The 16,546-nt window shown below is 36.4% G+C and overlaps 1 protein-coding gene across 4 annotated transcripts in view; it reads left to right on the top strand.

Moving 5' to 3' along the window:
• Nucleotides 1-16,546, top strand: part of INVS (inversin) — a 90,564-nt gene that overhangs the window by 42,291 nt on the left and 31,727 nt on the right. For 3 of the 4 annotated variants that reach the window (XM_021528681.4, XM_085571813.1, XM_085571812.1), the window contains exons 6-8: nt 5,422-5,602; nt 9,193-9,302; nt 13,742-13,913. In XM_021528681.4, the coding sequence (XP_021384356.2) occupies nt 5,422-5,602; nt 9,193-9,302; nt 13,742-13,913 (463 nt within the window). Of the gene's footprint in view, nt 1-2,305; nt 2,519-5,421; nt 5,603-9,192; nt 9,303-13,741; nt 13,914-16,546 lie in introns of those variants that run through there. The other variant, XM_021528683.3, reaches the window with a different exon arrangement.

Here is a 16,546-nt window from a genome sequence, read left to right as displayed (position 1 = left end):
ACAAGTTTAAATGAAAAAGTAATTTAGCTATGCTAAATTAAAGTTGATGCTAGAGGAATGTTGTTATTAGGTAATCAATCTGTTGACTGACTTTTTTGTTGAGTATAAATACCTTTTTGTGGTGATGGTGGTGGTGCCCTGAGTTTAATCCTGTAGTAAGAACTCCTCTCCAAATTGAAGTGTTTTTCTTACTTGTCTTGAAGTGACAGAGCTTCACAGCACACTGCAGACACAGCAGAGCTCACAGTCTTCCCCTCCTTTCTTAGCTGCTTTTTGCCATTTACCCAATTCCAAGTCTATTGTCTAAGCATCACGTTTGATTCTCATTCCTTTCTAGGTCTTCTAACTTTACAGATTTTCACATTGAGTATTGTATTGCTAATGGATGTACCCGTAAAGTGAGAATTTCTGTCATCTTGTGTCTTAACCTATAATTGCATTTTTAAGTTTGTGAAAACACTGTCTTGTGGTGATAGCAGTATAAAAGGCAAGTGTCTGTGTCACTGTTGCTTCCCCATTTTTAATCACATCCAACCAAACCATTTGCCTTTGCTTTCTCTAAGCACTGTGCCATTGCCCAGACAGCAGTGAGGTATCAAGATCTACTTCCAGACTACCTTTGGTGCCTGCTGGCCAAGTTATGAAAAACAACACTGCTGTTGTTTCTCTCTTGTTATCTTTAACACTGTGGAAGAATTCCCCAGAAAACTATTTTTTTTTCTCTAGTATCCTACTTGGAATTCTCCAGTGCTTGACAAAAGTTAGCTGCTGGTTTTATTGAGACCACAGTCTATGGTACTGAAAAATGCTGTCTTGTTTTTCTGTACTCTGCCCTTTGGGTGTGGCCAGATATTGCCTTCTGTTTATAAATTCTTAAAATTAAGGGTCATATTTCTTTTTGATATTTGTATAGTACATAGTCCATTGGTATTGTCAAAATAATTATGAGAAGAGCTCAGCTGAATACTGAGAAAGTAGGTTGGGTGTGCAGGGGTGACAGGCAGAAATTGTTATATCTGATATGGAAATCCATGAAATACTGCCAAAATGGAACTCGACATAGGTAGAAAGTAGACATGTGAAGTAGAGAGAAACTCTAACCTGGAGATCCTCTCATGGTCAACTTCCTTTTCCACCTTTCCAGATTGTGCTTGGTTATGTGAAAAACATTGGGAAGATTGAAGGAGAAAATAACAGAATAAGGTTCCATTATTATGATGGAAACAACTGCTTAGTACTTTCTGCCTATTTTGTATCTCTTCTCTTTATTTATTCTTCATGGTAAGAGACATGACATTTGTTTATGCCACACTTTTCAATATTGCCTACAATTCCATTGTTCTAATTGCCACAGAAAAATCCTTAGCTTCTGTTTCTTCTCTGTATTGTGTTTAAAATATTAATACAGTATGACAGTTTAATTATAGCTAACCAAACCCACTTAAAATCTAAAGAAATTTTACTCATGAATGTAGGCAGAAACAGAAAATTTTAATTTAGGTGGCCAAAAAATTCAAAACACATGAATACCTTAAGACTAGAGTATAAATAGTGGATTTGTCATTGGAGAATCTGTACTATTTTACGAAAATAACCCTTTTGAGTATGGGGGTATTTCTTGGCAACATCAGTGACTTTAAGCCAGGAGTTTTACAATTATTTATTTAGGATGTTGTTGTGCTTCTAGAAGGCTTGGAAATTAGCTGTCAGGATTACAACAGGAAATTATAAGTGAAGAAGCATTTGTTTTCTTGTTTGTCCATTTTGTTCAAACACATTTTCCTCTGGTGGACTTAGAATTTCAGTATTAACTTCTGTGCCTATCATAATTCATGTTTAGCCATTCTTAAAAGTGATTATCATAAAATGAATTTTTGCAGTAGGCTCTATGCTCCCCCTGCTGAGCTCTATGAATAGACAAAAAGTAAGCATATTTCTCTCAAGAATTATTGAAGTTAGGGAACAACATACAAGTTTTTACTGTAGCGGTTCAGGTAAATGCTTTTGAATGCTTATCAAAAGAAGTGTTACACATGCTTTGATTATTGTAGTTTGTGCATGTAACAATGTTAAGTTTGACTGCATTTTTAGCTGAGAGTCATATTTATCAATTTTTTATGTTTTTAATAGATTATTTGTTATTGTACTGGTGGCTACATATATTAGTGAACTCCAGTGTGTTTTAAGTATGTTAATGTTTGACTCTAACAAAACATGACTGGCAGTACAGATACCTAATCTAAAATTGATAACAGTTTTTTGTCTGAGATGGGCAACTTAATTAGCATTTAAATATCATTGGCAGATATTATTACTCAGTTACTGTCCATCATCTTTGAAAAGTCATGCAGAACAGGAAAGGTGCCTGAGAACTGGAGGAAAGCCAGTGTCACTCCAGTGTCTTGAGAAAGGGACCGGAAGGACAGCCCAGGAAACTGCAGATATCACCTCAGTCCCCGTGAAGATGATGGGACAGCTCCTCCTGGATATCATCTCTAAGCATGTGAAGGAAAATAAGGTTATTAGTAGTCAACATGGATTCACCAAGGGGAAATTGTGCTTGACCAGTAAGAGAGCCTTCTGTAATGGCAGGACTGGCAGGGTAGATGAGGGAAGATCAGGGCGTGTTGTCTACCTTGACTTCAGCGGGGCTTTTGACACTGTCTCCCATTCCATTGACATAGGTGAGCTCAGGAGGGTGGGTTCTGTGAGTGGGCAGTGGGTGTGTTGAGGACTGGCTGAATGTCAGAGCTCAGAGGGCTGTGACCAGTGGCACGCAGTCTGGTTCCAGGCCTGTATCTATCTACAGGTGTTCCCCAGAGGTCAGTACTGGGCCCAGTCTTTTTCCATTTATTTGTTACTAACCTCGATGAAGGGAAAGTACCCTCAGCAGGTTTGCTGATGATATAAAACTGGGAGGAGTGGCTGATACACCGTCCTGGTGAGCTGCCAGTCAGTGTGACCTGGGCTGGCCAGAGAGTTGGGCAGACAGGAATCTCATCTGAGCTCAACAGGGGCAAATAGAGAGTCCTGCACAGGGGGAGGAATCATGCTGTACACCAGTAGAAGGACCTGGTGCACAACAGGCTGTCCATGAGGCAGCAGTGTGCCCTGCCAAGAAGGCCATTGGTACCCTGGGATGCATTAGGAAGAGCATTCCCAACAGGCTGAGGAGAGCTGATCTTCCCTAGAGGATCAGCCCTAGTGAGGGCCCATCTGAAATGCTGTGTCCAGTTCTGGGATCCCCAGTTCAAGAAAGACCAAGAGTTAGCGGGGAGGGTCCAGCTAAATGCTATGAAGATGAGGATGGCTCCAGATCATCACTTTTATCAGGAAAGGCTGAGAGAGCTGGAGTCAGCCTGGAGAAAACTGAGAGGGAATCTTATAAATGAGAAATACCTTAAGTGTGGATGTCAAGAGGATGGAGCCAGACACTTTCCAGTGGTGCTCAGCAACAGGATAAAGGGGCAATGGGTACAAACTGAAACATGGAGTTCCCATTTGGATATGAAGGAAAGCATCTTTACTGAGATGAAAGGTGACTGAGCATTGGAAGAAACTGCCTAGAGAGATTGTGGAGTCTTCTTCTCAGGAGATATTTAAAACCCACCTAGACTTAATTCTGGGCAACCTGCTGTAGTAGGGGGTTGGATTAGATTATCTCCAGAGATCCTTTCCAATGCCAACCATTCTGTGATTCTGTCATTTATATACAGTGCGCAAAGTATGTAGCTCCTTAGATCTAGAAAACTGACATTAACCAAATACTAAGATATTTAACTTGGCACTGCAAGAAAGTAAACAGTAAGAAACAAAGAATCAGGGCATTGCAGAGTTGAAGTTACTACTGCTGTATTAATTTAGCCAGATTGCACTTAGAAAATATAGTCAAATATAACTCTAAATCTTTGGGGGGTTTTGAGGGTTTATTTATCCATTACATAGAAAATACAGATTGTACAACTTTGGTCAATTAATATTTGCATAGAAAACCATAATTCTGGAATTTCATTTCTTCTTCTTCTTCTTGATTTATTGTTCTCAGTGTTAGATATTTGTTTTCTGTGTAATAGTTACTGCACATCAAATAATGCAAATGCAAGTGATTCTGCAGCCAGTTTGTGTACCTGGTGGAGTCAAAAGGAAATATTGCAGTTAGTTTAGTGAGAAGGGGGTCAGGAACTTGCTTTAACAGTTAACAAGCTGCATTTAACATAATCCCTTGCTTTACTTTCATAAATGTATTGTGAAATATAGTGTGACTGTATTTTCAGGAGGATTGCTTTTCTCACTTATCATGGTTTAAAATCCCCTCTAGTGTTGGAAGTTAAAAATCTCAGGACTACATTCCCTTTTAATTCTGCACAGGGCTCCCATGACTTTACCGAGTTGTTTTGAATTCTTGGAGATAGAAAAGCAGACTCACTCACTCTGGTTTACTTAAACTCTAGTTTTGACAATCTGCTTCTACTCTAGATGTTTAGTGTCCTGCATCCTGAGTTTCTACTGTATTATTGGTTACCACATTTTTAGTGATACATCTTTTTTCAGAAAAGTGATGTTTAAAGTTTGCATTTCATGGACCTTTATGATATTTGCCATTTGAAGATCTCTCAGATGCTAAGATGATGTTCATTTGTACCTGATCTGCTCTTTTGCCTGAAAAAGAAAGTCACAAACAGAAATCTGTATAGAAAAACATTTGAGAGATGAAATTATCACAATACAAAACTATATAGCTGGGGACTTTGTATGAAAGTAATTTATCATATTTTTTAAGAAAAGGTGATGAAAAGTCAAGTTATATCTATTAATGCCTGTGTTACATGATCACTTGATCATTTGGCTAATCATGGAACTTTAAGAGACTTTTTAAAGTCAAAATTAAGCCCATTAGAAGTAGATGCATTATTAGAAGTATTCTCTCACTTCTATCCTGGCAGCTAGAGATGTAGACATATCCTTTGGACTACTTCAGGGTTATAAAACACTAGAAGAATATTATAATGAGAATCATATAATTAACTTGTGCAAAAAGGGAAGTGTGGTTGGAGAAGGTCTGAAGATATATATGTAATTTTCAACTTGTAAATCATGAAAGAATTTCTAGTTATTTTCATAAGAGCCAGAGTTAATATTTTAAAGATCTGTTTAAGGTGCCAAATGCACAGCAGACTAGTAAAACTATGGGGTATGTACCAGAAATCTGGTCTTGTACAGTAACTAAGTATAAAAAAGCATTCCATAAGAAATACTTGAAAGTAACCTATACTGTAACAAAAGCATTTGGTTGTAGACCTACATTCTACTGAACAAGGACAGTATATCTCTCTGAAAAAGCATCTGTAAATATTATATAGGTTTTCTCTTCAATTTAAACTTTCTTAAAATTTTGTTGTTTCTTTTTTTTCTTTTTTAAAGGAGGCTGCACCTACAGAATCTCTGCTGAACTGGCAAGACTATGAAGGACGAACTCCTCTTCATTTTGCAGTTGCAGATGGGAATGTTGCAGTTGTGGATGTCCTGACCTCCTATGAAGGCTGCAATGTGACATCTTATGACAACTTGTTTCGAACTCCCCTCCACTGGGCAGCCTTACTTGGTAAACTTGACACTGCTGAAGTCACTTAGTAATCAACTGTACTGTTTAATCTTTGTGTCTGATTTTTATTTAATTCCAGTCTGGCAGTATTACTAATCTCTTAGACCAATAAGAGCTTCTGCTTAACCAGGGTTAGAAGTTTGTGTGTAGACTGCTTATTTTAGCTTCAGATTCTCCAAAGCATTGTACAGTGCGTTACTTCAACAGGTTATATATGCTGATGATTTAAGAACAATTAGGGTATAATGAGATTGTTCTTGCATATGCAGGTTTGATCATAGGTTAAAAAAACCAGATACTCTGGAACAGTGGATCTGAAGTGGGGTATGCACAGCCCAGCATGAAAGCAACACAGTCTATGGGAGTGCATGAAGAAAATATCAGAGTTTATTTTTTATCTGAAAAGATAACTTGACTAATATTTAATGTACAGATTTAAGCTAGTACCCTTGTTTGGTCCATATGTAAGATGGGGTTTGCAGGGTGCCTGAGGGAGCTGAGCTGCTCCACAGTTCAGTGGTTGATGGTGGCATCATGAGTCACATGCTCACTTTCAACCTATTGTGATGTACTGCAGTTTGTGTCTCTCTGGTTGAGTGGATTTATGATTATATTATCTAATTTTTATTAAAATACCCCTCACAATCTAAATAAGGGGCTTAAGAAGATTTCCACAATGAAAATGCAGATACTCTGATAATGCCAGCACAAGTAAACAACAAAAAATAGCAGAGTTGACACTTTTAGTGTAAGCTCTTCATCAGACACGCTATGACAATCTAATCAGATCTGACAATGACTTTTATTTGTATAGAGTTTTTCTCTGTTTAGATTTTTACTCTGAGACTCATGCTCTGTAAATTGTAACCTTGCATATGTGAAATTTGATTTGTATTTAAAAAAACTAGATCCTTGCAAAACAAGTTAAAACATGATTAAATGTAAATAGTCTAAATGCAGGGAAACACAACACGTAAAATGACAGACAAAAATAATATGATTTAGAAAATTTGCCTCCTATTTCCATTCAGGAGATAAAAATAACCACTGGATAAAAGAATCTTCAAATAGTCTCTCCCTCCTTTTAACTGGCTTCATCCCGATGATCCTTTGGGACACTGCAGACAAAGAATGACAATATAAGAATCAGATGTTCACTGGAGCGAGTTACAGCAACTCCAGTGGCAATATACATGTAGTTTGATTGTGTTTATTAAAAACAAAAAAGAGGGAAGGGTGTTCTCAAGTTTGTATATATGTAGAAATATTGAATTTTAGCAGAGAAATTGTGAAGCATTTTAAGTGTCATAGGATGAGCTTTCCAAACAAATAGTCATTATCACTTGGTTCTGTCCAAGAAGCAAAATTTATTCTGTTTTGAAATTGATTGTATTTAAGATTGTATTTAAGAGAGAAGTTTTGTCTGTTGTAAAAATGGATTGTCTAATCAATGTAGAATAAAGGGGGAAGATGTGCCAAGACCTTCAGACTACTTTGTAAACCTGATGAGGTCTCTAGGTGGCATATGCTCTTTGGGAATTTCTGGTTAGTAAATCATTATTATTTTCAGGGTTATGGTTTTAAGTTGAAGGTAATGTTCTATGCAAGTTTTAAAAACAATAAGATATTACTATATAGGTTAACAACAGGAGATTTAAAGCAGTGCAGGGATGTTGCCATGACTTTTCTTCAATGTGATGGATTTCATGTGACTGCATTTTAAGGGAGTTGTTGCTCCTCTTACCTTTTGTTTTTGCGTAGATAAAAGTCTTACCCAAGTTACATCTCTGCTAAATAAAAGTACAACAGAAGCAACAGTTTTTGACCTCAATAAATGAGTTTTAATGTCTACATTAATTAAAGCAAGGTCCACCTTTGCACCTATTTCTTTACTGTTGCACCCAATAAATTTTTTTTTTCAACTCTCTCAAGCCTTTTTCTTATAGATAATTTAGTTAAACCTTTGTCTTGATTATGAAGTTAGATTCCCTTTTGCTTGTTGTCTGTCCTGAAAGTTCAGAAATCTTTTTTTTCAGGCTCAGGGCTCCTGTGGTTTTTCTGCTAGGATTCCATTCCAAAGCAACTTCTTCAAGTGAATCTCAATTTAATTCCTATACTCTTCAGGTGGGAATAGGATAGCAACATTATAACTCTTCTTTTTTTTTTCTTTTTTTTTTTTCTTTTTTTTTTTGTTTTTTTTTTGTGGTTTTTTTCTTGTAGGAAGGGACAGAGCAATGTGATGTTCTGTATCCAGGGTTCTCTTAATGGCAAAAAAGAAAGAGGAACCTTCCTGTACACTCTAAGGACCTTAGAAAGAAAAATGCACACATAACCATCCTTTTTGACCCAAGTTACCATTTTCTCTCATTTCCGATATTTCTGTACATACAAGGTCTCACAGTGCCATTTCACAAAAGAGGGCTTGCCTAGTTCTCCATGTCTTAGGTTTTTAAGATCTACAGACTACAACTATATCATGGCTTCATTCTGTAACTCTTGGTGTTTTCATTAAAAATAATCTACTCCTAGCAGAAAGGTTCACCTACCGTTTTATTTATTCTAAAGTGATTCAAGACAACTGTGCAAAAGTAACAAGCTGCAGAATTGATTGCTTTCTGACATATGAGGTACTGGAGGTTTTCACCTGTAAAATCAGAGTGGTTTTATAGTCTTGCTTGAAATACCAAATCATTAAGATACTCTGTGAGCTGCATATGCCGACAGACACAAGTGTATGAACAGACTGGTTGACTTTAGTGGCAATATACTGCATTTGTCTTTGTTTTCCTGTCTGTGAAGTGAATATGAGGTTTACTCATCCTCCAAAAGTGTTGTGATTTTAATCTCAAAATATTTTAATCTGTTTTTATGGAAGGAGTTGTGTGTGAGCTTGCTTATAGCAGCTGGTAGTAGACTAGCCTCTGATTCTGCTATTCAGTCTCAGATTAAATTTTGGTTAAATAAAACCTAAGTGAAGAATTTACACTTGATTTCTGTAAAATAATATGATGTGAAATGAAATTGTCAACATTGGTTAGCTTGTCTTTTAATGCAGATGGACAAATGCTCATCATCATCAGCCTATGCTCACTTTACTCTTTCTGACTGACCTGTCACTCAAATGCAGCATCTCAATTGAGTTATTATAAGCTTTTTCTGGAAATATCCAACTAATTCATTACAAAGTTAATATCATAACTATCTGGCATGTTATTTCTGGTTGCTCTATTTAGGGAAAAGCTCTTGTGATTTCTGTTAAAACAAATTTTGTATTTATAAGTCATTCTGATTTATAGATGCCCCCTAAAAATGGCAATACAGAGTATGGCATTGGAGCATTATTGGGAAGAAAGTACATGCCACACTTATTAGTTCAAATAGCAAGTCTTATATTTTTCTCTTACATTTAAACTATAATGTCTGCAACACAAATATGTGACTATTTATGAAAGTCTGTTCATTTTCTTCTGTTTTGTTTGAGTTTAGGTTTTTTGTTTGTTAGCAGGATTTTTTAACTTTTTTTTTAACTAAGCTTATTATTGACTTTAGGATTTGATACAAAATTGGTTTGGTTATATTATTTTTCTCAGGGCATGCACAGATTGTCCATCTCCTACTGGAAAGAAATAAGTTTGGAACTATCCCATCTGACAGTCAAGGTGCAACACCCCTACATTATGCAGCACAGAGCAACTTTGCTGTAAGTAGAACATACCCTAAATGTGAAGTAAACATATTTTGCTGAAATCTTTATAGTTTAGCAGAATGATTGGATTGTTTTTGAAATATAAACACAGTGTTATTGGCATGAGTTAATTCAGAGTTCTATGTAATCTGATACAAATGTGGTTAATTTCAAACTATTAAAAGATAGATGTACAAAAACTAACTTTCTGTACCAAAAAAGTCCTTTGAGCTATATGTTTGCATCACAAAACACAATAGTCATTCAGTTACTTCAACAGAAAGCAGAACGACACCTACTATTTCACAGTGCTTTCAGGTTTCAGGGCTCATTATAATGAAGTCTAAGCAGTTATAAGGTATCTAGAGTAAGATGACCTGTAGGAGTATTTGCACAGCTGCTGCAGGACCAGTCAAACCAGTCTTTGCATTCAAGAAAGCAATTAATTTATGAATATTTGGCATTATGAATGAACTGTTGTTTCGTGAAGCACAGCTAAAGAGCTGAGTGCCTTTTGTCATAATTCTTCAGGAACACTATATTTTTAAAATTTTTAGAAATATTTTTTAAACTTGGACAACAAAGAATGTTGGTTTCTCAGACAGCTTAATTCTTATACTTTGGTATAATAGGTATTTTTTTTCCAGAGTAAGTTCAGATACAATAGAGCCAAGCATAAAACTCAACACTTTGAATGATTGCTGGTCACAGATGTTGCAGAAGTAGTTTTCAAGCACTGAAAATTAAGAAAGCTTTTCTTAAGCTCCTTTACCTCTCACAGTTTTCATACCCTCCTTTTACAGAAAGGGTTATTTAGTGCCTAATTAATGTAATAGTTATATAGTCCACATTGCAACATTTTCTTAGCAAGGACAGTAATTTGGGTCTTTCTTGCATGCCTACATGTTAACAAGAAAAATAAAAAAGGAGAATTTAAAAGCCTTTGAGAACAATTCAAGTTAACAAATCTAGAAGTAGCATTGAAATAGGGAATAGACCAGTATCTTTGCTCCCTAGTGAGAATTAGTTTTGGGGCTTTGGTGGAGTTTTCTTGGAGGTGGTCTTACTAAGACCATCCAGATATTTTTTTTAAATTCAGACTTTTATTGAAGCATATCTCTCTATGTAATCTTCACTTTAGAGAATTTTTTGTTGATGCTGATTTTTGCCAGTTTAGGGCTGTTTACAATTTGGGCCTAACTCATACATTTAAAATATCTGTGTTATAAAAGCCTTTCTTTCATATTTGAGTTAGACTCATAGAAAAACAAACCCTGGTTTATTTACCATCTGGTGATTATCTTCACATTCTTTTATCTTTTTTTTTTTTTTCCTTTTCTATATTGATGTATTCCTAAAAAATTTTTTCATACTGGCTTTCTTTCCCTGGGCTTGATTCAGTTGAATGAAACATCTTCATTATGTTGCTGCCTTTTGATCCCATCAGCCAGCCAAACTGTGATATCATCTGTTTTTTAAGGGGAAGTAAAATACATGGTGGAATCAGACATTCTTTTGTAATCTTCTGTACTTACAATGAATGTACTGTTTCCCATCTTACATGAAAAATCACACTGGAGAATTTCATTCAGATCTGCAAGCCTCCTTTAGATACATATCATTGAGTAGTTCCCACCACTGCACTCCATATACATGGTCAAACAACTGAGTGGAGATATATCCATGTTAGTTCTGGCAGTAGCATCTCTATACTCATGGTTTGAGAGACACATTGTTGTTCTATTCAGTCTGCCCAACTTTGGCTAGGTGTGGTTTTCTCAGTTAAAATGTGATGTTTCTTAGTCTCTAACAAGAAGAAAGTTTGTTCTTTTGTATTCATGGTAAATATTTGCATGGCTTTCAGTTTCATTTGCTTTGCTATCTTGTTCTTTGCTCTATTTCTCTGTGAGTTACTTACTATAATATGACATTTTTGGGTTTTTTAAAGGTTAAGAGGATTAGCCAGCGCTTAATGTACATGAGGAATTTGTTCCCTAAGACTAACTTATCCCCACTTACTATAAAGAGAAAAAGTTCTAGAAGAAAAGACATTACCCAGTATAGCCACCCAAATTTAGATGTCCTGGGTATCCCAAGGAGGTCCCAAGAAACACTGCTATTTAAATTTTTGAACTGCATGTGTGAAGGAAGATCAGAGAGTCTTTATTTCCAGATCACAGAACGTTCTGAGTGGGAAGGGACCCACAAGGATCAAGTCCAGCTGTTAAGTGAATGGCCTAAAGAGGAATTGAACCCAGGTGTTATTAACACCATGCTCTAACCAACTGAGCTAAGATACTCCCTTCATGTTGATTTTAGTATGCAGGACTAAATTTATTTCCTGGATTTTCCTAGAGGTGTTCAAAACAATGTGATTTCCTTTCATGTATTTAAATAGATTGATCTAGTAAATGAAATGTGGATATCCCTGTCTTATTTTTAAATATTCAAAAAGAATATGTAGTATTTTTCAGTTTCCTGATACCACAGAATTAAATGTTTCATGTTTAGCTCTATCCTTTACTGTTATTTTTCAACTTTGTTTTTCTTTTTTTTTCCTCCACTATTTTTAGTAGTGCTAGTATACATGTGATCTTCCATAACAAAATACATGTAGAATTAAATTGATTGATACTTCTGTTTCCTGATTTGTTAGTTATCCTGGTGTAATTTAATTTTGTTTTGTTTTCAAGTTGTGGTAACTTCATTTTGAAAAATAATGCTTATAGTACTGTGGGATTTTTTTTTCTACTTTTTCCAATTAAAAGCTGTAGGAAAGAAAGAGTCATTGAAAGAAGCATTGTTTTGCCAAAACTTAATGGAAAAATAAAATACTTGCATTTTTTAGAATGTGCACCTCAGAATTGAAAAATTGCAGCCTTTGCAGTGCTTTTCACTCTACAGGATTTCCTGCAGAGCAGAGCCCTGGGAGGGTGCTGAGTTTCTGGCCTAATGAGAGGCTGTTTGTGTCTGAGGTGTAGCAGTGGTCAGTGTGAGTACACAGAGATAGAAACTCATGCTGGGTTTGTGTGGTAGCTTTATGCTTTATGCTTCCATCTCTCCTTGCTGCTGGCTGGACCTTTTCACAATAAACTGTTAGTTCAGACCTAAATTCACAAAGCTATAAGGATCCTAGATCAGTAACATAAGATAAATGAGACACTTCCTATTTGTTTAGAGGGATGAAATAGTAAGTAGTAGTGAAAAAACAAATCCAAATTGATCAGTGGTACTTAGGCATTCAAACACCTTCATGACTAAAAGAATTTTGTTCAGTATAGCCAGGAGATACTTGTTCTGCCAAGAGCAGTGATAGAGCTATTGTGGGGTCACACAGAGGAAAGGCTAAGATAGTATTAATAATAAAATGTAAATATAAAGTAAAATAATGAAACCTGTTTTTTTTTTTCAGGTTTTTATTGGGTGGCCTACCAGTGACTCATATTAGATGTTTCCCAGCTGTTACATACATGGCCTTTTAAGGCATTAGATAGAAAAGAGAAAATCTTCCTTTTATTCTTTTTCTTCCTTTCCTGGGTGACTCATTAAGAATGTAGCAGCAGGTTAAAGAAGTGGACTTATTTGCTGACAGCTTAATACAAACACAGCATTTAAAGAAATAATTATTTTTTGCCTTAATTTGAGATTTTAGTTTAACAGTTACAGTGGAAAGACTGGACTCAGGTGTAAAAATTTCCTTAATATTTCTGAAACATAGTATTTCAGTAATTAGTAATCTGATGATGTTATTAAATATTAGGAAATATGTCTATATTGACCCCTTTTTTAGCAGTCAAAATATTAGAGATAGGTGAAGTAAAATATTTGCATTTGCAGTTGCATTTATCATTGGAGAGAAAAAATATATTGGGAAAATACTTTGAAAGAACATTGTTTCCAGGGTAGGTTTAGATTGGGCATCAGAAGGAGTTTTTTAACAGAAAGGCTGGTGGAATGTTGCAATGGGCTGCCCAGGGAAATGGTGGAGTCACTGTCCCTGTAGGTTTTTAAGGAAAGACTGGATATGGCACTCAGTTCCATGGTCTAGTTGACATCGTGGAGTTGGGTCATAGTTGGACTCAATGATCTCGGGGGTCTTTTCCAGCCTAAAGGATTCTCTAATTTTTTCATCACAGTATTACAGTCATGTTTGGATAAAACCACAATATTTTTTCCATTTGCTTCCTTCACAGAGTGTCTTCTGCTTCCTTGTGACGAACACAAGAAAAAAGTGTTAAATGATATGTTGAACTCATAATTAAGGGTGCACTATGATCATTGGTGAGGGAAAAGGCATAGCAGAAGATACAGTGATCCTCTTGAGCAGTTATTCTTTATAAGTATGAAAGGAAAAAACGAAGCTTTGATTTGCTTCATAAACAGCTACATGAGACAATGGTATCTTGTTGTTGCAGATTCCTTTTAATGTTAATTTCAACAGTATGTCTTTTCAGGAAACAGTTGAAGTATTTTTGAAACATCCTTCTGTAAAAGATGACTCAGATCTTGAGGGAAGAACATCCTTCATGTGGGCAGCTGGCAAAGGCAGTGATGATGTCATTAGGACTATGCTGACTTTAAAATTGGATATTGATATCAATATGACAGACAAATACGCCGGCACAGGTAAGAAGCTTTACCATAAAGAGCCACTGCATGTTTCCAATCTGTGCGATTTCCACCAAGTGGAAACATTGATAGAATCTATATTAATGTTTTTTTGAATGTGTACTTCAATCTTAAAAACATTTCTGTGTTATTGTAATTGTATGTGTCATTCAGTTCTTTGCCTTACTGTAGGAAAGAAACAAACCTTTTCTGCACAGATTGGAACAGTTCATTTGAAATGTAGAAAGAAGAAATGTACTGGAATGCTGTTTAGTTAGTTCTGTAATACTGTGAAAGGAAGAGCTGTTCTGTAATTTGAAGAATAACATGAAACAGTTGCATAAAAAGTTCTTCCTGAAAATGCCTGTTCAAAAATGTATTTGACAGTACACAAATCCTTTGAAACAATATGGAGCAAACTAACCACTGAAGTAGCTAAATTATCTTTAAAATAATTCCATAGTTATTTTTAAAGATAGTGAAATAAAGATTAGAGCTATTGCACTTCTGTTGTCCAAACAAGAGATCGAACTTAATAGCTCCCAAATTTATCATCCCATTATCTGCCTGAAAAAAAAGATAAGTAGACAACACAGTGTTTCAGCATTCAAGTGTGCAAGTAATGAAATACAGAATTTCCTGTAGTAACTATGAATTTATCTCCTTTAAGGAAAAAAAAAAAAGGTAGAAATACTGTACCTATGTAGTGCTTTCAGCAAAAACAGAATAACAGTTGTGACTGGTGAGAGAGACAGGTGTTGAAATGTTTGTGTATTCAGCAGCATTGGAAATTTAGGAAAAGTAGTTGAGTTGTATAGTATGCTGCTGGCATCTGAATGAAAAATCAGGACAATGTGGATATATCTGGTATAAATTTGGGGGTGGGGGGGTTGATAGCAGGGATGCAGGGTAAGCTGTGTGTAGGGAGATGAGGAACTACCCAATGCCAGTTACAGTCACACAGTTAGAAGCACAAAATATTTATGTCAGGGTTGTGTGGTTCAGGATTTGAAACTTAGTATGCATCAATTTTGAATTTTTAAAGTTTCCTTTGATAATATGCTGGAACTTAACAAAAAGCAATTTACAGTTAGCATAAAATTCTGTTTAAATATCTAAATTCTTGTTTTTTCTTACAATGTAACGCACACTAAATACATCAGTCTTTCCAAGTTGTAATAGCTTGAAATTTTTGAGTGTAAGAAATAGTGCAACCAATAAAATCTCAGTCTTCATGTTTGATGATGTTACAGGCTAAATATTCTACAATTTTAGTCTTACTTAATCGTTTATCAGTCTCACCTACACTTGCTATTTCGTGACAGTTCCCTTCAAATGCCTCTCAGTATTTGTTTCAGACCTCAAGGTACAACAATGTTGTTGTTACTGTGCAAACCTTACAAAGGGTTTTTTTCTTTGCAGGCAGTAATCGGTAATCACATACTGTGTTTCTGAAATTACTCAGGTGTGGATTTCATGCTTGAATAATTCAGGTGGTTGGGTTTATTATCTTTCAGTCTTAAACCTTTCCTAGCGGTGATATGTAATCACCTTTTAATCTCGGTTTCCTTGTAAGGCTTTTAATCCAAGGAAATGAATGGATTTTCCATTTGCTTGAGATTGCCGTTGTGCAGAACTCGGGAACAGTCTGGAAGTGGGGAGCTGTGCTACCGAGCAGCCCGAGCTGCACCATTGTGCCAGCGAGTGTATAGCATGGGCTTTATTATAGCATAAAAGGAAGCCCACCAGTAAATCACTCTCTGATTTTTTACATTTTTTTTTCTTTCCAAAGGGCTTTAATCATTCCCAAGTTTTCGTCAGGGAAAAGCAGTGTTGCATTCGGCCAGGAAGCTATGCACTAATAGAAAATAGCGCACATGCCTCCGTGCCTGGGATACAGTTGCTGAGCAGAGTTCAAGGCTGTGTTTTTCTGACTTTTGTGTGCAGACTCAGTTCAGCTCGGTTGTAATGTTGCGTTAAGGCAGCCTTTTGCATTTACTCAAAAAGAGCAAGCTCTCCATTGAGCTCTGCTAGAACATCGAGACTCTGGGCATTGTGTAGGAGAATGACACCAAGGGAAAGGAATTTCCCTCCTCTCAGAGATCAGCGCTGCAGGAGCATTACAGGGGCAGCTTTATAGTTCTGCCGTCACTGCGCACAATGGAGAGGGCTCTGTCTGTCGGCTGAACAAAGGGCCCATTGTCACCAGCTGGCTGAAGAATCTCTTCAGTCACCGTGACTCCATCACAGAAAATTTGGCTTACAAGAAAATATTGAGCACAAAGTGCGAAACAAGATGCCTGCGTCAGAATGAGTGATAGGGGGGAAGAACTGGCCAAGCTGACACAGCAGCTCTTTTTCTATTGTATTGTTACACACACCCCATGTGTCATCTGATGGAGTGGTTTACTGCCTTTGGTTTCATAAGGGATTCAGGACAAAAACCAGAACCTAGAGTTTATTGTGAGGTCAGACCATGAAAACCAGGCCCATCCAAATGTACGACTCAGCAGGGATCTCATTCTTGTCCAGTTCCTACTGATAGCCACCCACTCGCAGTGGCTGCTGCACAGGCATTCACTTTTCAGGAGTGCAATGAGCTCTGCTGTGCTTTTAGGCTGCTGCACTTAAACTTAAATCAGCGTCTTCTC

This window comes from Lonchura striata, chromosome 2, assembly GCF_050655825.1.
Source record: "Lonchura striata isolate lonStrDom1 chromosome 2, ASM5065582v1, whole genome shotgun sequence".
NCBI classification, from domain to species: domain Eukaryota; kingdom Metazoa; phylum Chordata; class Aves; order Passeriformes; family Estrildidae; genus Lonchura; species Lonchura striata.
The sequence above is the reverse complement of the archived record's forward strand: the minus strand, read 5'-3'. Positions and strand labels throughout refer to the sequence as shown.